The 25,206-nt window shown below is 41.4% G+C and overlaps 1 protein-coding gene and 1 pseudogene across 1 annotated transcript; both read left to right on the top strand.

Annotated features, from left to right (window-relative positions):
* Positions 1-1,011: 1,011 nt before the first annotated feature.
* Positions 1,012-21,765, top strand: LOC111954043 (XK-related protein 5-like). Its single transcript, XM_023973543.2, has 7 exons — positions 1,012-1,252; positions 5,059-5,242; positions 5,824-6,008; positions 11,322-11,534; positions 12,362-12,531; positions 12,912-13,023; positions 18,959-21,765. Exons 1-7 carry the CDS (start codon positions 1,126-1,128, stop codon positions 20,014-20,016), a joined length of 2,049 nt encoding a protein of 682 aa, XP_023829311.1. The 5' UTR covers positions 1,012-1,125; the 3' UTR covers positions 20,017-21,765.
* Positions 21,766-22,092: 327 nt separating this feature from the next.
* LOC111954058 (translocating chain-associated membrane protein 2-like) overlaps positions 22,093-25,206 on the top strand; it is a 17,370-nt pseudogene continuing 14,256 nt past the window's right edge.

The following is a 25,206-nucleotide window of genomic DNA, read 5'->3' as shown; positions in this document are numbered from 1 at the left end:
GGCGACTCCGGGATGCTGGCCTTCTAGGCAGAGTTGCAAAGAAAAAGCCGTATCTCAGATTGGCCAATAAAAGAAAAGACTAAGATGGTCAAAAGAACACAGACACTGTCGCCTTTCACTGTTGACGTTGAGACTGGTGTTTTGTGGGTCCTATTTAATGAAGCTGCCAGTTGGGGACTTGTGAGGCATCTGTTTCTCAAACTAGGCACTAATGTACTTGTCTTCGTGCTCAGTTGTGCACAGGGGCCTTCCACCCCTCTTTCTATTCTGGTTGGAGCCAGTTTGCACTGTTCTGTGAAGGGAGTAGTACACAGCATTGTACGAGATCTTCAGTTTCTTGGCAATTTCTCGCATGGAACAGCCTTCATTTCTCAGAACAAGAATAGGCCGACGAGTTTCAGAAGAACGTTCTTTGTTTCTGGCCATTGGAGCCTGTAATCGAACCCACAAATGCTGATGCTCCAGATACTCTGCTAGTCTAAAGAAGGCCAGTTTTATTGCTTCTTTAATCAGAACAACAGTTTTCAGCTGTGCTAACATAATTGCAAAAGGGTTTTCTAATAATCAATTATTCTTTTAAAATGATCAACTTGGATTAGCTAACACAACGTGCCATTGGTACACAGGAGTGATGGTTGCTGATAATGGGCCTCTGTACGCCTATGTAGATATTCCATAAAAAAAATCTGCTGTTTCCAGCTACAATAGTCATTTACAACATTAACAATGTCTACACTATATTTCTGATCAATTTGATGTTATTTTAATGGAATTTTTTTGTAGCTTTTCTTTCAAAAACAAGGACATTAAAAAGTGACCCCAAACTTTTGAATGGTAGTGTACATTTTTGTGATACTGAGGATTATAAACCAGGATAGCCGCTTTATGATCGAAGAAGATGTGGCGAAAAAGTGTCAGGTGATGTGTCACGGTCAATGTGACCATCGGGAGTTTGTACAGTACTTACTGTACTTTGTACTATCTCTTTAAAAACCGCACGGTGACGTCAGATATTTTTTGACAGGAGCCAGCCAGCAAAACGAGGATGTAACGGATCCACGGAGGGAGAAGGATGACAATAATAATGTCCCCGGTTGGTTCTCGCGGCGCCCACTTCTCCGTATCATGATAAACGCTGGGCCCGTTGACCGTGTGATGCCCTCCGCGGCTCGGAGCGGGTGTTGGATAGCATGGTGCCAAGCTATCCTTTTCGGTGTGTCGGGGCTGGTGATACTGGCCGAAAGAACCTCGCGTAAGTGGACACCTAATACTAGCCACTTTAACTTTTGTTCTATTCTGCAAATGAACATTCACAGCACGTTCAAACAAACCTTGGACCGCTTTAGTGACCTTCACTGAGTTATGTGCATTGGTAGAGCTCTCAAAATGTACCATTATGGGCTTCACGGAATGCGTATTTAGCTACAGTCTATCGTGCGCTTATTCCAGTACAGTTCAGCATCACTAGTTAGCCAAGTAGCCACACTAGCTAGTTAAGTAGAAGTACATAATGTGAATGTGGCGTGACCCGGTAACCTTGCTTTGCGTTGTTTCATTGTGGTCTTTAAACCCTTAGATACCGGGACCCAGTTCCTTGCATGAAAATTAAGCAGTGATTAGGACAGCCTCAGGAGACCTTCAAATAACATATTTCTAGAGAAGAGAAAATTATATAAACATATAATAAAATATGTGGTTTGCGTCACTTAATGCCCTATGTCGCATACGTGTCAAGTGAATATACTTTGAAAATGTACTCAGGTGTCTCTGGACATCTTATGAGTATTTTGCATGCACTGAATTTCAGAAACTCACCTCTGGCAATGTACGAGATTAGTTTGGAGGAGCAGAACTTCCGTTTTTACAGGTTGGTGACGTTCACCATTTTCAGCGCCAATGTCCGGTAGTGTAGACCATACTAATTACCAAGAGTTTTAATTTCTAATTTTCGTAGCTGTATATTTACCACCACAAACCAATGCTGGCACTAAGACCGTACTCAACGAGCCGTATAAGGCCGTAAGCAAAAAAGAAAATGCACATCCAGAGGCGACATTCCTAGTGGCCGGTGATTTTAATGCAGGGAAACTGTGCAACTAGATGCAAAACAACTCTAGATCGCCTTTACTCCACACACAGAAACGCGTTCAAAGCTCTCGCCTTCCATTTGATAAATCGGACCATAACTCTATCCTCCTGATTCCTGCTTACAAGCAAAAACTCAAACAAAAGTACCAGTGATGCGCTCAATACGGAAGTGGTCCGATGAAGGGGATGCTAAGCTACAGGACTGTTTCRCTAGCACAGAMTGGAATATGTTCTGGGAATCGTCCTATAACATTGAGGAGTTTACCACATCAGTCACCGACCTCATTACTAAGTGCATCGACAACGTTTTCCCCACAGTAACCGTATATACATATCCCAACCAGAAGCCGTGGATTACAAGTAACATCCACACTGAGCTAAAGGATAGAATTGCCACTTGCAAGGATTACAGAAATCCGCTATGACTTCCGAGCCATCAAAACAGTCAACTTCAATGCAGGACTAGGAAACAGAGGGCCGAGCACGCCCCCTCCACATCGACGGATCTGTAGTGGAGCGGGTCTAGGAATACTCATGGTCCACACACGCCGACACAGTCAGAGGATGAAAACATTTGGCATGGGTCTTCAAATCCTCAAAAAGTTCTACAGCTGCACCATTGAGAGCATCTTGACTGGCTGCATCACCACTTAGTATGGCAACTGCTTGGTATCCAATCRCAAGGCGCTAGAGACGGTAGTGCGCACGGCCCAGTACATCACTGGGGCCAAGCTCCCTRCCATCCAGGACCTCTATACCAGGCGGAGTCAGAGGACTATTTAACTACAGTGTCTGTATTGACCCTTTTTGTACTAATTCTTTTTCTTTCATATAGGCTGCTGCTACTGTTTAWTATGTATCCTGTTGCATAGTCACTTTATCCTTACCTGTACGTACAGTACCAGTCGAAAGTTTGGACACACCTACTCATTCCAGGGCTTTTCTTTATTTTTACTATTTTCTACGTTGTAGAATAATAGTGAAGACTTCAAAACTATGAAATAACACATATGGAATCATGTGGTAACCAAAAAAGTGATAAACAAATAAAATATATTTTATATTTGAGATTCTTCAAAGTAGCCACCCTTTGCCTTGATGACAGCTTTGCACAATTGGCATTCTCTCAACCAGCTTCACGAGGTAGTCACCTGGAATGCATTTCAATTAACAGGTGTGCCATGTTAAAAGTTAATTTGTGGAATTTCTTTCCTTCTTAATGCATTTGAGCCAATCAGTTGTGTTATGACAAAGTAGGGTTGGTATACAGAAGATGGACCTATTTGGTAAAATACCAAGTCCATATTATGGCAAGAACAGCTCAAATTAGCAAAGAGAAACGACAGTCCATCATTACTTTAAGACATGAAGGTCACTCAATGCGGAAAAAGTGCAGTCACAAAACCCATCAAGTGCTATGATGAAACTGGCTCTCAAGAGGACTGCCACAGGAAAGAAAGACCCASAGTTACCTATGCTGCATTGCTGCATCATTAGTTAAMTGCACCTCAGATCGCAGCCCAAATAAATGCTTCACAGAGTTCAAGTAACAGACACATGTCAACATCAACTGTTCAGAGGAGACTGCGTRAATCAGGCCTTCATGKTCAAATTTCTGCAAAGAAACCACTACTAAAGGACACCAATAATAAGAAGAGACTTGCTTGGGCCAAGAAACACGAGTAATGGACATTAGACCGGTGGAAATCTGTCCTTTGGTCTGAWGAGTCCAAATTTTAGATTTTTCGTTCCAACCGCCGTGTCTTTGTGAAACAGGTGAACGGATGATCTCTGCATGTGTGGTTCCCACCGTGAAGTRTGGAGGAGGAGGTGTGACGTTGTGGGGGTACTTTGCTGCTGACACTGTCAGGGATTTAGAATTCAAGGCACACTTAACCAGCATGGCTATCACAGCATTCTGCAGCGATACGCCATCCCATCTGGTTTGCGCGGGACTATCATTTTCTTTCAACCGGACAATGACCCAACACACCTCCAGGCTGTGTAAGGGCTATTTGACCAAGAAGGAGAGTGATGGAGTGCTGCATCAGATGACCTGGCCTCCACAATCACCCGACCTCAACCCACAAAATATATCACTCACAGTTCTATCTTGTTTCTATTGCTGGCNATATATCACTCACAGTTCTATCTTGTTTCTATTGCTGGCTACATCTACTCAACTTGCATGCTGCAAATCATGCCGATAATAAGATAAATGCTTTTGGTGATGTTTGATTTTGTATGTCGGTCGAAGGGCACGCGAGCAGGTGAGGTCCCCTCCGGGCCGTTCTTCTGGAAACAGGTGCTGTGCATCCTTGTTTGCGCGTGTGAGAAGCCCTGAGTAAGCAGATCAATGACAAGAGCTTCGGCAAAGGTGACTGACTGCGCGCRAAGCGACTTTGGCCTTGGCACGGATGCCTTTCAACCGGATAAAAATACTGCTGTGCCTGAGGCGCTCTCTAGGGCACCACCAACGGAGACAGCCAGTCCGGAGGGATGTGACAGAAATAATCAATATCTAGCCAACGAGCACTTCTCTCTCCCCCAGCCAAGTTTGTGGTTAAGAGGCATACACTTTAAATGGCAATTCATTAATTCATGAGTATCAATGAATTTGATATGGGTTTTACATGTAAGTTTTTGTGAAACCAGGAGTCAGGGCAAGGGGATTGTTTCCCAATATACCATTAATCCACCCATCCACTCTCTCACTCACTCACTGATTCATGTAGATTWCTTTGTGTGCAATGGAATGTGTCACCATTCACTCCCACCATAGACTGTACAGAATGTAACCAAAAGAAAACATTGTTGTGATCAGAATGTAATCTAAAATATTTTGTATGTAGGGAGGTAAATAGACCTTAGTACTTCAATGCAACGATACACTATTATACTGTTACAAATGTATTATAATGTATCTATTTCCTCCCTGTGTGTGTGTGTGTGTGTATGTGTTCTATACAGTGATCTACTGCATAGGATTCTACCTATGGAATGAGGAAACACAGTGGGCGGGGTTGACCCTCGCCCTCCTGTTGCCAGGGATACTGGTTCAGGTGTTGAGTCTCAGGTGGTACCATGACGATGGGGAAGACAACTATTGGTTCCTGACCCTCACACACGTGTTGCAACTGGGCATCTTCCARAGGTAAGCCCACCTGAACAATGGCCTCACCTGGGTGTGTTCAATAGGCACAAAAACAGAAATGTGGAGGTACTATCTGAACTTGTCCAATCAGAAATGCTTGCTTTTTTTTCTGTGACAAAATATTTTAGAATGTTTTATTTCCACTGTGCCTTAATGAACACCACCCTGACTCAGACAACAAGGCAATGGGGCTCAGAATTAGAATTTGACGGAGAAGTTGCTTTCAGCTCAGAGTAATTCAGAGTAAACATAATTTAGAAACCTGCCGTTGATTTTCTTAGTTGGATGAAGAAGATCTCTTATCCTATTTGTCCTCTAGTACTATACCGGAAGTGATGCGCATTAGAGGTTACCTTGAGAGGTTTCTATCATTAAACCTAGAATCTTAAAATCTTCTGTGTATCTAATCTGAATTAGATACACAGAAAATTCTACATTATATCCAAATTGCAGAATTTCTTACAYAATCCCACCAACACACAGTACATCGCATCATCCACCGCCATGCATAACCCACTGGCTGACCCTATCTCACCAGCTCTGTCTCACAGCTGTTGGTCTTTGTCTCCACCTTCTGGCAGGTTGTGGGACTGCATGGTGTCTGTATGGGACATGCAGGGCACTGCGGGGGAGCTGGGGGCGGCTGTGATGCAGCAGGCTGATGTGTCYGCCCTCCGCCTGTTAGAGGCCCTGGTCCTCACCCTACCGCAGACCCTGCTGCAGACCTACGTCCTGGCCGTCACTGACGTGGAACTCGACTCCCCGGGTAAGACACCACTGTACCCAATTAATTACAAAGAAACAAACATATAACATAAATCATATGTTATTAATTACTACACTGAACACAAATATAAAAGCAACATGCAACAATTTAAACGATTTTACTGATTTACAGTTCATATAAGGAAATCAGTCAATTGAAATAAATTCATTAGGCCCTAATCTATGGATTTCACATGACTGGGAATACAGATATGTATCTGTTGGTCACAGACACCTTAAAAAAAATGTAGGGGCGTGGATCAGAAAACCAGTCAGTACCTGGTGTGACAACCATTTGCCTCATGCAGCGCGACATCTCCTTCGCATAGAGTTGATCAGGCTGTTGATTGTGGCCTGTGGAATGTTGCCCCAATGGGTTGCTGGATATTGCTGGATATTGTCGGGAACTGGAACACGCTGTCGATCCAGAGCATCCCAAACATGCTCAATGAGTGACATATCTGGTGAGTATGCAGGCCACTGGGACTGGGACATTTTCAGCTTCCAGGAATTGTGTTCAGATCCTTGCGACATCGGGCCGTGCATTGTCATGCTGAAACATGAGGTGATGGCGGCGGATGAATGGCACGACAATGGGCCTCAGGATCTCGTCTATCTCTGTTCATTCAAATTGCCATCAATAAAATACAACTGTGTTTGTTATCCGTAGTTTATGCCTGCCCATAACATAACTCCACCATGGGCCACTCTGTTCACAACTTTAACATAAGCAAACCGCTCGCCCACACAACGCCATACACGCTGTCTGCCATCTGCCCGGTACAGTTGAAACCGGGATTCATCCGTGAAGAACTTCTCCAGTGGCCATTCAAGGTGACCATTTGCCCACTGAAGTCAGTTACGACGCCAAACTTGCAGTCAGGTCAAGACCCTTGTGAGGACGACGAGCATGCAGATGAGCTTCCCWGAGACGGTTTCTGACAGTTTGTGCAGAAATTCTTCTGTTGTGCAAACCCACAGTTTCATCAGCTGTCCGGGTGGCTGGTCAGATAATCCAGCAGGTGAAGAAGCCGGATGTGGAAGTCCTGGGCTGGCGTGGCTACACGTGGTCTCTCAAWCGACATTGGAGGTGGCTTATGGTAGAGAAATTAACATTAACTTCTCTGGCAACAGCTCTGTTGGACATTCATTCCCTCAACTTAAGATATCTGTGGCATTGTTGTGTGACACAACTAAACATTTTAGAGTGGSCTTTTCTTGATTGTCCCCAGCACAAGGTGCACCTGTGTAATGACCATGCTGGTTTTTAATCAGCTTCTTGATATGCCACACCTTCATCAGGTGTATGGATTATCTTGTCAAAAAAGAAATGCTCACTAACAGGATTAAAAACATATAATTTAATTACGATTTTTTGGCGTTATGAAAGTTCTGGGATTTTAATTTCACGTTCATAAAACATGGCCGAACACTTTACGTTGCGTTTTAAGTTGTTCAATATAGTAATATACCATTTTTACCATGCTACTTAGTGGGCCCGAATTCATGAAGTGTACTGATTCTGGACCAAGTACTGACCCTAAGATCACACTCTGCATGAGATGCTTAAACATAAAGGCTCCTGGCCTCCCATCTTGTGTTTTAAGTCTCAACATAGAGGTTCTTGATTAGGATCAGTTTGCCTTTTAGATACAATAGTTTAGGTTCCATCAATTGCGACAGATTTCATGCGAATAGTCTACATAAAACAAGATGCTTATTTCCCCCCACTAGATATGTGTTTTCATAAAGTTGACTTGTTGCAGATAAAAGGCTGTGGTGATGACGTAGTGCACATACAAGTACTTTTCGGTTACTTTCATGTACAAAAAAAAACTAGTTAAATGGTTTTCATCACATTTTCAACACTACTGATGGTTTTGTCACAAAACTAGTTAGTACGAGTGTGTCCACTCTGGTTATGCACATGTGCTCTAGCATCGCACCTCTGTTGGCTAGAGCACATGTATTCCTACATGATAGAGTATTATGGACTAAAATAATACTTTTTATTTGTCAACAGCAGCCAAGCATCGATCATCATGTCACAGAATAAGACCCTGGATATTTATTGGAAAGAGCACCAAGTCATCACCTCCAATTTCACCACCCTGTGAAGTTCATCACCGTGCACTTTCACCACCCTGTGAAGTTCATCACCGTGCACTTTCACCACCCTGTGAAGTTCATCATAACTTATTTAATCTCTAGCCTAATCAATCAATAAAATGTATTTATTGAGCCCTTTTTACAACAGCAGTTGTCAGAAAGTGCTTATACAGAAACCGAGCCTAGAAACCCCAGAGAGCAAGTAATACAGATGTAGAAGCACGATGGCTAGGAAAAACTCTAGAAAGGCAGGAACCTATGAAGAAACCTAGAGGAACCAGGCTCTGAGGGGTGGCCAGTCCTCTTCTGTCTGTGCCAGGTGTAGATTATAAGAGTACATGGCCGTTAAGGCCAGATTGTTCTTCAGACGTTCATAGAAGACCAGCAGGGTCAAATAATAATCACAGTGTTTGTAGAGGGTGCAAGAGGTCAGCACCTCGGGACTTAATGTCAGTTGGCTTTTCATAGCCGAGCCATTCGAGGTTGAGACAGCATGTGGGGGTCCAGTGAACAGGTCAGTGTTCCATAGCCGCAGGCAGAACAGCAGAAACTGGGTATCCAGCACAACCAGGTGGACTAGGGACGGGGACAGCCAGGAGTCGTCAGGCCAGGTAGTCCTGAGGCATGGTCCTTGAGCTCAGGTCCTCCGGGAGGGGGAGAGAGATGGGATAATTAGAGGGAGCATATCTAAGATCACACAGGACACCAGATAAGACAGGAGAATTACACCAGATATAGCAGACTGGCCCTAGCCCCCCGGCACATGGAATATTGCAGCATAGATACAGGAGACTGAGTCGCAGTGGGAGTGCCACACATGTCATCGCGTGACTCCTAAGTTTACTTCAATATGATGGTTATATCAATATTTGCGCATAAAAGCCTTTCTACAGATATTTCTCTCATAATTCATTTTACAGACAAAGATCCCACCTTGTCTAGCGTATTTTGTTTTGTCGACGTTTTTAAAGTTTACTCTCAGGCCTGTAATGAAATTCTTTTTTTCGACATGTACTTTACTCGCATAAAAAGGTTGGATGGAAACCTGGCTACAGAATAAGATTGCACGGACAGTGGGAAAGATGATCCTAGGGTTGGATTGGGAATAATAAAAAAAAAAAGCTGTCTAACACCCAATGAATTGTGAAGATGTACAATTGTATCTTATACTGCCCTATTCTGAATTCATGACACTTCCCTGTAACATTTTCCCTGCATATGTATGAAATAGGGCGGTCCAACGATAACAACATTTAATCGAGGTAATTTCAGGATTTGCTGTGATTAATTACGATTAATGGAAAATTCAGAATTTTTCTATAATAATATTTGTTATACAAAAAGCATGACAACAATATAGAAGACTTGATTTTTGTCCAAAGTAACAATTAGGTAAATTGATATGGCACACTTTCTTTAGCCTCACTAGCTAGGTTTTGATCCAATTGGCGACAGATTTTCATGCGAATATTCTAGAACCTGCATTAAGAAAATATGCACATTTTCCCACCAGTGGTATGTTTTCACCAAACAGACTTATTGCAGATAAGTCAGTGTGTGATGACGTAGAGCACACAAAATGTACTTTTTCGTTAAAATGTTCATGTACCGAATACATCAGAATAAGACCTTCAATATTTATTGGAAAGGACCATCAAGCTCATCACTGTGCGCTTTCACCACCCTCATCATAACTTATTTCATCTTTAGCCCGTAGCCTAATAAACTTCATGGTTTCCTGTGTAGTAAGTTCTATGGATGGTCTTAAACTGCAGTAATTGATGTCTGAGATGATATGAACATGACTGGGCATTCAAGCATATCTGTATCCATTCATCATGCCCAATAGCTTCTACCAGGTCTTCCTCCCAATTGTTTTACAAAAATAATTACCTTGGTGTACATATTATACATGATATTATCCAAGAATAGAATCAATGGTTCACCCGGTATACCCTGATGAAGACATCTTGTCTGAGCTCCTAGAGTGTGCGGCTCTCCTTTATTTTTTTAAGTGTTCCACTCCGCTAACCAGCACCTCGCCTAAATAGGTGTGTGTTTCTTTCGCCTCTAATTGAAATGACCATTATTCCAGACTATAGCTTTAAGGACCAACTTTGGGAAACGCTGAATTACGCTACTAGCTCAGCACAGTGAATAAACACTAGTTAGATATTTTTCTGATAAGTTAAGCAGCCGTTACCTTGCCAGCTACATCAGCCAACTAAAGAGTAGACAGTTTCTGCTCTGCTTGCTGTTACAACTCGGAGAAAGAACAGTGCCAGGTTCCCTCCAGATGTGACGCTTGGCATTCAGGCCAAAGTTTCATCAAACCAGAGAATCTTGTTTTTCATGGTCCAAGCAGGCTGTCATGTGCCTTTTACTAAACAGGTGTGTGCCTTTCCAAATCATGTCCAATCAATTGAATTTACAACAGGTGGACTCCAATCAAGTTGTAGAAACATCTCAAGGTCGATCAATGGAAACAGGATGCACCAGAGCTCAATTTTGAGTCTCATAGCAAAGGGGCTGAAAACTTATGTAAATAAGGTATTTTTATTTTTAATAAATGTGCAAATATTTCTAAAGACCTGTATTCACTTTGTTATTATGGGATATTGTGTGTAGATTGCTGAGGAGGAATGATTTTTATTTAATCAATTTTTGAATAAGGCTGTAACGTAACAAAATGTGGAAAAAGTCAAGGGGTATGAATACTTTCCGAAGGCACTGTATGTAATTTTGTTACCGAAATATACAGTCATATCCTAAAGAACTGAGGATTCCCTAACATTCTGGAATTTTCATTGAAATCAGATCAAACTGTGTTATCCATCAGATCAAACGGTGTTATCCATCAGATCAAACTGTGTTATCCATCAGATCAAACTGTGTTATCCATCAGATCAAACTGTGTTATCCATCAGATCAAACTGTGTTATCCATCAGATCATGCCAGCTCATCTGGAACTATAGAGGTCTATAATCAGGATGGGAACCTTGTTGAGAAGCGAAATGGTAGCCGGTTATAGTCAGCCACTTAAAATAGGAAGGAAAGAAAATCCCTAAGAAACTAACTTGTAATCGGTCATTTTTGTAATGGAAAAACCTGGTCTGTAAAAAAGATCTGATCATTTCTCACTCCCCCCACCTCCCCATACTTCCCTCTCATTCTCACCCTTTCCCCATTAATCTGCCTCCACAGTGGCGGCATGCGCCGGCCTGTGCCTGCTGTCGCTGTCCTGGGCGCTGGTGCTGTTCAGCCGGGCGTGCTGCCTTATACGCCCGGGGCACCTGGCCATGCCCCCGGCCGCCCTGCTGTGCCAGCTGCTGTGGAGGGCGGGCATGCTGGGTGCCCGGGTGGCAAGCCTCATGTCTTTCGCCCGCTACTTCCACTGGTGGACCTGCGGAGTGGCAGGTGAGAGAGAGGGAGGGAGGGAGGGAGGGAGGGAGCAGTGCAACAACTGGAGAAACTAGAGGGCTTTTCACACGACTGAACAAAATCAAGCCAAGCCAAACCAAGCTGTACTGAGCAGGCCTGGTTAAGCATCCACATAGTTGCTGGAAACCCTGCTGAAAAGGACAATGTAAACAGAGAAGATCTGAGCCAGGCCAGTACAGTTTGGTTCTGGTCGGCATGATCGTATAAAGGTAGAGAGAGAGAGAGAGAGAGAGAGAGTTACTGTTAACTCCTTGAGCATCAGTATTTACTCAGAGAACTCGATTGTAGTCAATAATGCATCAATGCAGATTTGAGATGCTTCACAATCATCTGACAGCAGAACCAATCAAAATGGTCATTTAGAATAAACTGATTTGACCTACAATTGACCTCTATGTGCATTATACCAAATTCTCAAAGCCTCAGGTTTGATTATAAATAAACAAATCAACAAAAGGCATCTTCACAACACATATCGCCCTTCAAAGCTAGTTTCTTGGCAACCAGTGTCCCCCTGCATGACGATGCACATTACCTCTTACCTCTCTGTCTCTGTTCCTTCTGGTCCTGCTGAGCACACGTGCATACACACACACAACCCTGTCTTTCTCGCCGTCACACGCACACACACACACACACACACACACACACACACACACACACACACACACACACACACACACACACACACACCCTCTCTCTGTCTCACACACACACACACACACACACTCTGTATTCCCACCACAGTAGTGCTCCACTGTCTAATTCACTCTGGAATAATGTATTTTTACATTGACCTCCAGGCTTCCACTGGCTCACAGCGTCTTTCTGGCTGGTCGCCCAGCAACCCGATATCTGCACTGGCCCGTGGCGCTGGCGGCTGTTCAACGCCGTGCTGGGATTAGTCCACATCTTCCTCTTCCTCAATGTCAAAGAAGGCCCCTCGCGCTTCCGCATGGCCGGCTTCTACCTGGTACGTACGAGAGAGAGAGAAGAAACTCGATAGAGGGTAAATTCGTACGCAGCAACTGAATTACCCTTTGGGGAGAATAAAGTCATTAGTTAGTTCTGATTTAGTTCAGTTTCAATTTCCTGCTTTTACGTGGCACGTATGATGACAAGGAGGATGATGATTGCCCTTCAGGGACAATAAAGATTGGTTTAATTTGAATTGAATGTGCAGCTTAGGAATGTTCTGATTGACTTCTGTTTGAATCTCCTGGTGCTCGTTGTCATTCCTTGTCTTATGCCTTCACCCCTGTGTCTTTGAGATGAGTTGTATATTTTTTTGGGGGGGGGGGGCTGGCTATTTGTTCACTCTCCTGACCTCTCATTTGACCTCTTCTCCTATAGGCCATGCTACTGGAGAACACCACCCTACTAGTGGCAGCGTCCGACTTCCTCAGTGAGAAATCATGGGATAGCATAACCCTCCCTACCGTCGTGCTGTGCAGCTTCCTGCTTGGTGAGTCAATCTTTGGAGTCTCCTTATTCTAATGTAGAATTTAGTTTTAACCCCCAGGTTATGCCTGAGGTGTGTGCACAGAACAGAGGATGTTAAAAAGAGCTATTACAAAGCTAAAGTTAAACCTAATACGTGTTAAAAAGGAAACTTCTTATATTCAAATGTAGGTTTAATTTAGGGCAAATTTCTACTACCAGAGAAACCTCAAATATCACAGATTTAGTCATGTTCATGGTTGTAAGAGATATATTGTCTATCTAAAGGCTGGTTTGCAGTTGTTATATTGACATGCTGTAGACAGCTGTCGCAGTGACATCATAAACGTTCTATTGTTGTCCGACACCAACTTGTCGTTGTCGTTATGAAAAGTATAAACACAAAAATGACAGCCTCTACATGACATCAGCAGCTTGGTGATCCAAATAGCATAACTACCTGATTTTAACACCATAAACCCATTAGTTTCAAAATAATTGTTTGTAAATGTCATGCCAGGCAGCTAAAAGAAACTATCTAGCAACTAAAAGMAACTTCCTAAAGGATGTTTTGGTATGTTTTTAGCTTGTTAGCTAGCTAGCCAGTTCAAATAGAGCATAGCTGAAAATGTCTTAACTTTAGCAAAAAAAAAAGGTCATTATTGCAAGAAAATAAACTCACAATAAGATCATTATTTACAAGGTAATGGTGAGCTTTCTAGTAGAGTCTTGTTACTGTCACAAACCAGGTTTCCATCCAACCTTTTTATGCAAGTTTATTTTATYAGGATCCTCATTATCTACTGCACATGYAGCAGCTACTCCTCATGGGRTCCACATAATACATGACAAAGTACAGAACAGTAAGACAAGAMCAACATGAAATAAAATAGTTGTATATAGGAAAGACACCAAGAGACAACAAAARTACTATTTACACACTATTCATATATTCTTATATACACTACAGTTAAATGTGATTATTTATAAAGAGAAGAGGTGCTGTGATACAATATGTTTTTTTTTTAGCTAAACTTGCTTTACTTGCAGAGCATTCCACGATGACATGGCTCTATACAAAGCTGAGCGACGCATTACAGTACATCTGTTTTCAGTTTAGGTACTGTGAAAGAAACCCATAGTGTCTGGTGGGGTATGCATGTCTGTTTGAAGTGTATCTATGACTATCATGCATGTTGTTGATGTTAGTTCTATGTTTGCAGTTAAAGGCAAGGTGTGCTGCTTTGTTTTGAGTCAGCGGCAGCTTTGCTTTTCTCTGCTGCACCTGACCATGTTGCCGGACAGTAATCAAGATGRGACAATATCAGAGCCTAAACAACTAGTACAGTTGATCTTTGTGTCAAACACGCAGAATACATTTTTATAACAGACATACCTCTCCCCATCTTCACAACAACTTTGTCAATATGACAAGACCATAATAACTGACTATCCAATGTTACTCCTAAGAGTTCAGCTTCTTCACCTTGTTCAATGTTCATACCCTTTATTCACAACTCCAGTTGAGGTTTAGGTCTAAGATAATGCTTTAAACCAAATACAATTATTTTTCAGACCAGTTTATTATTAATGACCCATTCTGACACTGACTGTAACTCCATTCTAAGAGTCTCAGTGAGCTCACTGGCTGTAGGTGCTGATGTGTACATTGTGCAGTCATCAGCATACATAGTCATTTTAGGTTCTTGTAAAACAAGTGGCAAATAATTTCTAACAGCCCAATGCAACTGCCCTGAGGGATACCACACTGTACACATCTGATGTTAGAGAAACATGTTGGATAAAACATGGCATAACAGGCCTTATGGAAACAGCTAATTTGTCTGTAAACTTTCTAAATGTTGACAAAACAAAATATGATATGTACCCATTGTTCCTCCTTTAGTGCATTGGTAGCGAGTTGATACAATTCCAAGTCTGGAAGGTTAAAACCTCCCTGAGATTTAGGAAGTGGTTTATTCTATAYATTTTATTTGCCCATATAAAGTATGTTATGACCGAGTATACTTTTTTAAAGAATGTCTTTGTTGGGGTAATTGGTATTACCGAAAATAAATACAAAATCTTTGGCAGGCATGCCATTCTAAAGAGGTTTATTCTGCCTGTAAGATTTATGGGAAGATTTATTCCATTTAATTAGATCTGCTTTCATACTGTTGAGTAATGGAATAAAGTTCMATTTCTCAAGCTCATGCTCATCCCCAGAATCTTTGTATGTGTCTTATTTTCAAATGGATAAAGCTAAGAACATTAACAACTTCATAATTAAGAACACTATAACTATATGGAACACTATAACAATATGGAACACTATAACTATATGGAACACTATAACTATATGGAACACGTATAACTATATGGAACACTCTAACTATATGGAACACTATGAAAACTATATGGGCAACACTATAACTATATGGAACTACTAAATAAACTATATGGAACACTATAACTATTATGGAACACTATAACTATACTGGACACCTATAACAATATGGAACACTATAAACTATATGGAACACTATAACTATATGGAACACTATAACTATATGGAACACTTAAACTATACTGGAAACACTATAAACTATATGGAACACTATAACTATATGGAACAACTATAACTATATGGAACACTATACATATATGGAACACATCTATAACTATATGGAACACTATAACTATATGGAACACTATAACTATATGAACACTATAACTATATGGAACACTATAACTATATGGAACACTATAAACTATATGGAACACTATACAATATGGAACACTATAACTATTATGGAACACTATAACTATATGGAACACTTATAACAATATGGAACACTATAAACTATATGGAACACTATAACTATATGGAACACTATTAAAATATGGATCACTATAATCTATATGGAACACTATAACAATATGGAACTAACTATAACTATATGGAACACTAATAACTATATTTGGAACCACGATAACTATATGGAACACTATAACTATATATGGACACAATAACATATGGAACACTATAACTATATTGGAACAACTATAAACAATATGGAACACTATACTATATGGAACACTATAACTATATGGAACACTTATAACAATATGGAACACTATAACTATATGGAACACTATAACTATATAAACTATTATGGAACACTATAACTATATGGAACACTAAACAATATGGAACACGATAACATATGGAACACTATAAACTATATGGAAACACTATAACTATATGGAACACTATAACTATATGGAACACTATAACTATATGGAACACTATAACTATATGCGAAACTAACTATAACATATATGGAACACTATAACTATATGGAACACTATATAACTATATGGAACACTATAACTATATGGAACACTATAACAATATGGAACACTATAACTATATGGAAACACTATAACTATAATGGAACACACTAATAACTTATGGAACACTATAACATATGAACATAGAACTATATGGAACACTATAACTATATGGAACACTATAACCATATGGAACCATAACTATATGGAACACTATATAAAACTATATGGAAACACTATAAACAATATGGAACACTATAACTATATGGAACACTATAACTATATGGAACACTATAAACATATGGAACACTAATAACTATATGGAACAACTATAAACAATATGGGAACACTATATATATGGAAACACTATATGGAACACTAATAACTATATGGAAACACTATAACTATATGGAACAACACTATAACTATATGAACACTATAACTATTATGGAACACTTATGAACACTATATATGGAACACTATAACTATATGGAACACTATAAACTATATGGAGTAAACCACTATAACTATATGGAACACCTGATATACTACTTATGGAACACTATAACTATATGAACACTATGAACTATATGGACACTATAACTTATGGAACACATAACTTTATGGAACACTATAACAATATGGAAACAACATATTAACTATATGGAACACTATAACTATATGAAACTATAACTAGTATGGAACACTATAACTATATGTAAGCCGTCATTGTAAATAATAATTTGTTCTTAACTGACTTGCCTAGTTAAAATAAAAGGTTAAAAAAAAAAATATATGGAAGATAATGTATTCTACGAGCACCAATATCACTTCCTAAAAACACATCTTATTGAACAATCCTTAGATAGCTTTTCAGAATTCACCAATAAATTGATCCACATGGAAAACTAAAGGCATAGAAAACATGAATAACAAGAAATACATTTATTTCCATGCCAGAACGAAAAAGTAATTTTTGGGTTGACCAATGTAGATTGTTTCAAATATATGCAACTTAAGTTACACATCCCAATTTTTTTTTTGCAAAGAGCATATCCAGCTGACAATCTCTTAGAAAAAAAAGTTGTGAAATAAAAAAAATATTGGAACCAAGACTTAAAAATAACTGATGTTGGCACAAGATAGAGGGAAAGTTGGAGCACTAATGAAATTATAGTTAACACAAAATGTAAGCTTAATCCAGTATAAGCTAATGTATAGAATGTATTATACAATAGACAAAATTCACACATTCTACAGCACAACRGCAGAGTCATGTCTTAAGTGTAAAACTRATCATGACTCAATAATCCATGACTTCTGGGAACGCTATGAAGTCCGGAAGTTGTGGGCGGAGCTAGAAAGTTGGTTGTCAGAAGAATTACAATGTCAACTTAATTTGAATCCATCTCTCGACATATTTCAAGACATGGCATATGGAGGTGTAGTGAGATACCCAATGGGTTGGACGATTCTCTTCTCATCACTCATCTTGGAAATAAATCAATCCACCATCATTAACACAATGGAAAAATCTAAACAAAATGGTGCAGATTCAGGCCATGTGGTAGAAAGAGGGTGGCACTGGAGATGGGAGTGTGTGCTAGTGGGTCTGGGCAGGTGKGATGTAGTTGATGTTTGTATGTTTAGTATTGTTTATAAAAGCTCAAATAAAATCGTACAAAAAAAACAAACGCTAGACAAGGTGGGATCTTTTTGTGTCTCTGAAATTAATTATGTGAGAAATGGTGGTGCAATTGCCTTTATGTGCAAATATTGGTACTGTATAATAACCATCGTATCGAAGTAAACTTGGGAGTCACTAAATTATATGGTGTGGGATCCTCCCACTACGACTCGGGGATGTATGCAGTTTATTTGGCATATTTTAGAATATTCACATAAATCTGTCGCAAATTGGATAGCAACCTAACTACTGTGCGGTAACCATGACAACAGACACTCCGACAGCGTCAAAGTTCTGCGAAAAGGAAAACGGAAGCGACTGTCTACAGACATTCCGACAGAGTATAAATGAAATGTTATTTTGACCAGTGAGGTTCAAAAACGTGATTTTTCTGTGTTTTATATATATTTTCACACTATGAGGTTGGAATAATACTGTGAAATTGTGAAAATTATGATAATCCCCTTTTAGTGTAAGAGTTGTTTGAAAAGACTGCCTGAAATTTCAGCCTGTTTTGGTGGGATGGAGTTTTGGCCTGCCGTTATGACATCACCAGACAGTAAATGAGTTAACAGACCAATAAGAAAGAGTTCCAAACCTCTCTGCCAATAACGGGCTAGTTTTCAGTTTTCCCTCCCAACTCAGACCACTACCAGACAGTCCTAGCAAAAATCCTTCTTGTTGAGCATTTTAATTGAAAACAATCACATTAAGGTACTTATTTTTTACCAAGAAATTATTTGATATTGAGATAAAAATGGCTGCATCGGATCTTTTTAAAGCACMATGTCAAGCTTCAGACACAACCAACTTTTACTGTTTCCCATAGGGAACTTTCAATCCCATCACTTAATTTAAACACCCTGTACTACACTGCGTGTTTCTAAGTCTCCCCCTCTCTTTTCTCTCCCTACTCCAGGCACCACCTCTCTGGTCCTGTACTACCGCTTCCTCCACCCCAAGTCCACCGAGATCGCCCAGGGCAAGGGCCAGCGCCTGGGCCACCACAACCACCATATGGGCTCCACCTGTCTAGAGGGCCTGGAGCGGGGCGAGTCTTCCTACTCCCTGGGGGGTGGGGGKGGTGTCAAGAGCCTCCCCCAGGCTGCCCCCTCCTCCCTGCATAATCACGGCAGCTTCTCCCTCTCAGGCGTGGCTGGCTCCCTCCTGGAGCATCCTGGGAGTTGCGGTCCCAGGCTGGGTAACTCGTGCCCCTGCCGCCATCACCACTGGCTCCTGATTCGCTTGGCACTAAAAACCGGTGACTTGGGGAAGATTAACTGCGCCTATGGTTCCGGCGGTGTGGCGGCCATCTTGGAAGTGGACGAGTCCTATTGTAACTCTGAGGCCAAGAGTACGGGCGGCGGCGGGACGACCACGGCAGGCGGCGGCAGCTGCGACGGGGTCTCCGGGGTTTCCGGGGCCTCAGTGTCTGAATCGCAGGGAATGAAGGGGGGCTTGGCGCCCCTCTCGGACTGCAAGGAGGAGTTCCAGAGTGCTAGTGACGAGCCCACGTCAGCCGAGACGCCCGGCGAGGGCGAGGAGGAGAGCAAGGACAGCCTGGAGGACATGGAGAGCCCGCTGGAGTCACCGGTTTCTGACTCCTACAAGCGTAGCTCGCCTGAGGGCAAATCGTTGTTTGGGAAAAGCCCCGAGCCCTACTTCTGCCCTAACACCACCCTGTCCAGCACCACACTGTACTTCAGCGCCGACCCCCAGTCCCCCAGCATCACCAGCAACCCCCACCTGGACCGGGTCAGCCCCCCCATGGGCATGGCAGGCCTTAGCTTCATCCCCAGCAACCCCGCCCATAGGGACATGACGAGCCTGCAGATGGGTCGGATGGGTCCGTGCTACACCTCAACACCCAAACTGGACTCTGGGGCGCAGGGGGACTCACCGCCCAGCATCCCCCATCTGAGTGGTCCCAGGAGGCAGCTGATACTGTCACGCCGAGACCAGGATGATGGATTTTAGTAACAAGGGAGAGATAAAAAGACAGATGGGAGAGAGAGACTGATTATGCTTCCTCTCTATTGACTTTCCAATCTCAACGCCAGCTCAAAACCAGCTCAATTAGAAGCACACATATCTTATGTAATATACATTTCCTATAGATGTGCACMGTTACCAACTCTTGCTGATCATTCCAGGTACCAAGTACTTTCTCTTGAGGATCGGCCGATACCGGCGAGTACCGATTCAAGTATTTATTTTTCATAACATGAACTTTAACCCAGTTCAATCAATGCTACCTCCTAATCAACCAAACATAATGCAGTAAACAAATAATGACATATAAAAATGCTTTTAAAAATAATAATTTCAATACAATAACAAATATAGAAAAGTTATTCTATGAAAACTAGTAGGGCTGAGAATTGCCAGGGACCTCACGATAMGATATTATCACCATACTTGGGTGCCGATACGATATGTATTGTGATTTTTACGCTTCTATATGTATTGCGATTCGATGTTCCAAACATATTGCTCACTATATGTCTGCTGCAGAGGGACAAGAGCCATGAGAAAACGAGTTTTAATCAGTCATGGAAATAAAAGTGCTATAAAGAAATTGGCTCACCATTTATAAAGGAGAACACGCTATAAAGGAAAAATACTGGAGTATTGGTACAGTTGACTAGCGCAAAATGTATATCGCAATATCGTAAAAACGAATATCCCGATGTGTAACCGTATSAAAACAAAAAAATTCTCCCAACACTACTAGGCAGGAGACATGACCTCGGCTAAAGTGAAGATACAACAACAATATGTCARCTACATATCTGAACTTTGTATCTGCTAGCATTGACAGATACCCTGTTCAAGTAGTAGCATATCGGCCCGATACCAAGTACCATTGATAGTATCCGTGCACTTCTAATTTCCTTGTGTGTTTTTGTTATTCTTTTGAAAAGATGCTCGCTCCCCCCTGCCCCCCAAAATGAACATATGATCAGGGGGTATTCACTAGGAACCAAACAAAATTGACCGGAAGCAAACGGTCTTAACAGGGAGTGACTAACCTGACCTTGTCTAATAACAAACAGTTGTTTCCAGTGCAAAAACGTTTTGCTACCGTTTGCTATGGTGTGGAGTAATGAATACACCACAGGTGAACATATACATTCATTTGCTGACACTGCTTAGGACAGACGGGGCTCCAATGTCTACTCGACAAAACTGTTTGATGGTGAAATTTGACAGGTGTCTCGCTTTTATAGGACACCATTTGCCTTTTGTGAAGTTGTTCATATTAACAAACATATTTATTGCTAAGAGCTAATTAATATTTTTAAGGTGCATTATGTTGTCAAAAATATAGATGTTTTTTATTCTTTGTCTCAAAGACATGTTGAACATGTTAACTTGCTAAATGCWGTKTTTTGGTTGAGATGCTATATAATATGTTKTTGTACTGTCTCAGGCCCATGGTTAAGTTTCCACACCTCAATTGTGAYGAAGGGATATCCAAGACATGTTTTGCTGTGCTATATTTTCCATCTCTCTTATAAGGGATCATTGTATTGTTGACTAAATGTTCTATAAAGGACCCGGGATGAGATCCATAGACAGCGCATACAGAGCACTAAAATGATGCTGGTTTTCATAGTTTTCTCCCTCTCAGGTGTTTGCCTATTCAACATTTTGTTCCATAGGTCAAGGCCACTGGTGGCTTGATAACAAAGAAGCAATAAAGGTTATATTGGGTGGACATAATGCAAAAAGTAGTTTTAATTATTTGGTCTTTCATTGAATTCTGTATATACAAATGAATGTATGCATTATATTATTTTATATCTACATTAAAAGCAAATAAGTTATGTTATGCTTGTAGGTATTACATGGTAATGCATAGGTAATATGGGGTAATTTATGTCTTTATTTGTCCTTTGAAAAGAGGGTGATTTGAAAACAAGCTCGCTCATTTATTAATGCTAACTAGTTTTACATACAAATCATTTCAAACATTGTTGTTGTAAATAAGAAAATGCTTTGAAAGTTCTATAAACGTTGTGTACCATTCTGGAATTCTGAAGGAATTTCACTTCGCCTTCCCTTTAATGAGGATTTTTTTTTAAACTCCCCTTTTAAGAATGTGCACATGCGCAGAGCGGGGACACTGTTAACTTCTGAACTTCGCAGTCAGAACATTTTGGGGGAAAAAGTAGGAAAAAGTRATTCTGCTGAAATGGCATTCCGGAGGAGAAACAAGAGTTATCCCTTCTTCAGCCAGGAATTCTTAATACAAAATCATGCCGATATCGTCTTTAGTTTGGTCATTTTTATTCTCATTGGATTGATGTTTGAGGTGAGATGAATTCTGATTTAAATTTKTTCCCCTCGTCTCACTCAGCTGTAMTTTTGTTTTGTGGGCAGGTCCACTATAAAATCAAACTATGATATATTCCAATTGCATGTGGCCTARTTGAATTACATGTGAAATCGGTTGTAACAATGTGACTTTGTTGCTACCACTGTTGGGACATCATTTTAATGTGTTGTGCAGGATGTGGTGGTGGTTGGCGAATACATTGTTGCAGTTTTTGTTACAATGCAACAGTGTTGTCTACTTAGGGTTACAAAGTAACAGTTTACCAGAATTTGTTTATCGTTTGTGTTCAAGTTGACAGCGATAAAGTTGAAGCGAAAGACACGACAACCTCTTTACAGCATAATTTCCTTAATCTCAACATCAGTCTGTAGGCTAGTTCATCTACGTTTTTGTCAGCTAAAACGGGACAAATTCCGTTTGAAATGTAAACGTTTTTGCATATGATTAACCCATTTAAAGTGTGTTGTCACTTTGTAAAATCAATTCAAAATTGACAATGTGGTACTTATTCATTTTGCATTGATGTTCAACTAATGAACTCGTTCGGTGTGTTTGACATCATCGAAAAGCTAATTTAAGGCACATCTAATTACCATACACGAATACATGTTTTATGCCATCCCGTTGCCAAAGCCTTTTCGACTCMGGTAACGTTAGTCCGCTGTTAACTGCCACGTCTCAATCTTTGAGYGATGCTATTTTGCACTGAAAGAGTAGACGGGCTCGCTTTTCTATGCTCTTGACACCAATTGTGTTCCATTATCTATTTGCGCCCTAGCTGTCATTTTAATTAAAGGACAAATGTAGGCCTAAAATTGTACCCCTTTGACTTCGTGGTTAGATACTTGAATGGTTCGACCAGAAATGGTCGTCATAGGATGATGAATTGGCACAGAAACACTTGCCGTAGTGTAATCCGTCAAAATAACAGTTATTGGTTCGTTTTGCAAAGTAATTTTCATTGCTGGGATTTATTATTTTTTAGCCTAGGCTCTTTAGGAGTCAATCCGGAATTGAATTTCCCTTCAGCGAGCTATTTTCTCCATGTGTTCCTATAGACTATGGAGGGTTTTTCCCTGAGTTAAACCAACACGTTTCAGAAAAAGAGTGAAACCCAATGTGTGAACATTTTATTCTCCATAGCCACGTAAACGAGATCCCCGCGCACATGGAATGTTGGCAACTTGTTAGTGCACTCCCCTCTGGAGTTTAGTCTACTGTAAAGTAGCGTCATCCCTTCTTCGTCAATGCAAGCCTTGTCATGCCGAGCCTACATGTTTTTTTTTCTCTTCCTACAGCACAGTCATACCTCGGCATTCCAATAGTGTGTGATTTCAGCCCTAAATTCAGGGTATTCCTGCATCTGCAGTAACCCCCCCAAGCATCCCATTGGTTCTTGCATGAACGCCATCTTGTGAGATTTTTGATATTCAGGATTTCCCCTGATTTGTGTACTGGAGTCCTAGCTAGCACACAGTGTCCTTCACTCCAGCCTGCCGAACACCTGCCCTCGCAGTCCTTGACAGAACTGTGGGAAAGCAGTGTCTGACAGGCGGGGGCAAACAACACTGTCTACTGTTGTTGTCCTAGCTAGCCACTGGTGTCGCCCCCCACCTTCTTCTGTGTGCATCCAACGCCACCTACTGTACTGGACCCCCCCCAACCCTCCTGTGTACCGGATTCCAAGTTTATAAAGAGGGGTTCCTCCAGATGCAGGAACACCCAGAATTGCAGGCCACATTTACACCCTTCTCCGGATTAATTTTCAAAGCACAACTTCAAATTATGCCCAAAAGTGGGAGGTGTTTGAGAAAGTAGCCATTTTTTGAAGCAGTTTGAGGGCAGAGAGAGACACACACACGTCCATTACCAGACTGTCTATATTTGGCAGTCTGTACTTGATTGCATTATAGAGGAGGTCATGCTTAGACTAGTCACTTGGCAGTGTCAAGAAGTTAGTCAGACAAGATAGATTTAACCTAAATGTGATTATGGTTCTCTTTTCTAGGCAACAGCAAAGACTGCCATATTGTTTATTCAACCTCAGTACAACATCAGCACACTGTCACCAGGTTTGTGCCACAACCCCCATGCTACACTACCACAACCTCCATGCTACACCATACCACAACCCCCATGCTACACTACCACAACCTCCATGCTACACCATACCACAACCTCCATGCTACACCATACCACAACCTGTGCACGGAGGTTGTGGTAGTGTAGCATGGGGTTGTGGTAGTGTAGCATGAGGTTGTTGGTAGTGTAGCATGGGGGTTGTGGTATGGTGTATCAGGGGGGTTGTGGTAGTGTAGCATGGGGGTTGTGGTATGGTGTAGCATGGAGGTTGTGGTAGTGTAGCATGGTGGTTGTGGTAGTGTAGCATGGGGGTTGTGGTAGTGTAGCATGGGGTTGTGGTATGGTGTATCAGGGGGGTTGTTGTAGTGTAGCATGGGGGTTGTGGTATGGTGTAGCATGGAGGTTGTGGTAGTGTAGCATGGGGTTGTGGTAGTGTAGCATGGGAGTTGTGGTAGTGTAGCATGGGGTTGTGGTATGGTGTATCAGGGGGTTTGTGTAGTGTAGCATGGGGGTTGTGGTAGTGTAGGCAGGGGGGTTGTGGTATAGTGTACAGGGGGTTGTGGTAGTGTAGCATGAGGTTGTGGTATGGTGTAGCATGGGGGTTGTGGTAGTGTATATGGGGGCTGTGGTAGTGTAGCATGGGGGTTGTGGTATGGTGCAGCATGGGGTTGTGTAGTGTAGCATGGGGGTTGTGGTAGTGTAGCATGGGGGTTGTGGTATGTGGTATCAGGGGGTTGTGGTAG

Source organism: Salvelinus sp. IW2-2015, linkage group LG28 (genome assembly GCF_002910315.2).
Source record: "Salvelinus sp. IW2-2015 linkage group LG28, ASM291031v2, whole genome shotgun sequence".
Lineage (NCBI taxonomy): Eukaryota > Metazoa > Chordata > Actinopteri > Salmoniformes > Salmonidae > Salvelinus > Salvelinus sp. IW2-2015.
Note: the sequence above shows the minus strand (reverse complement) of the source record. Positions and strands in the feature narration are given on the sequence as shown.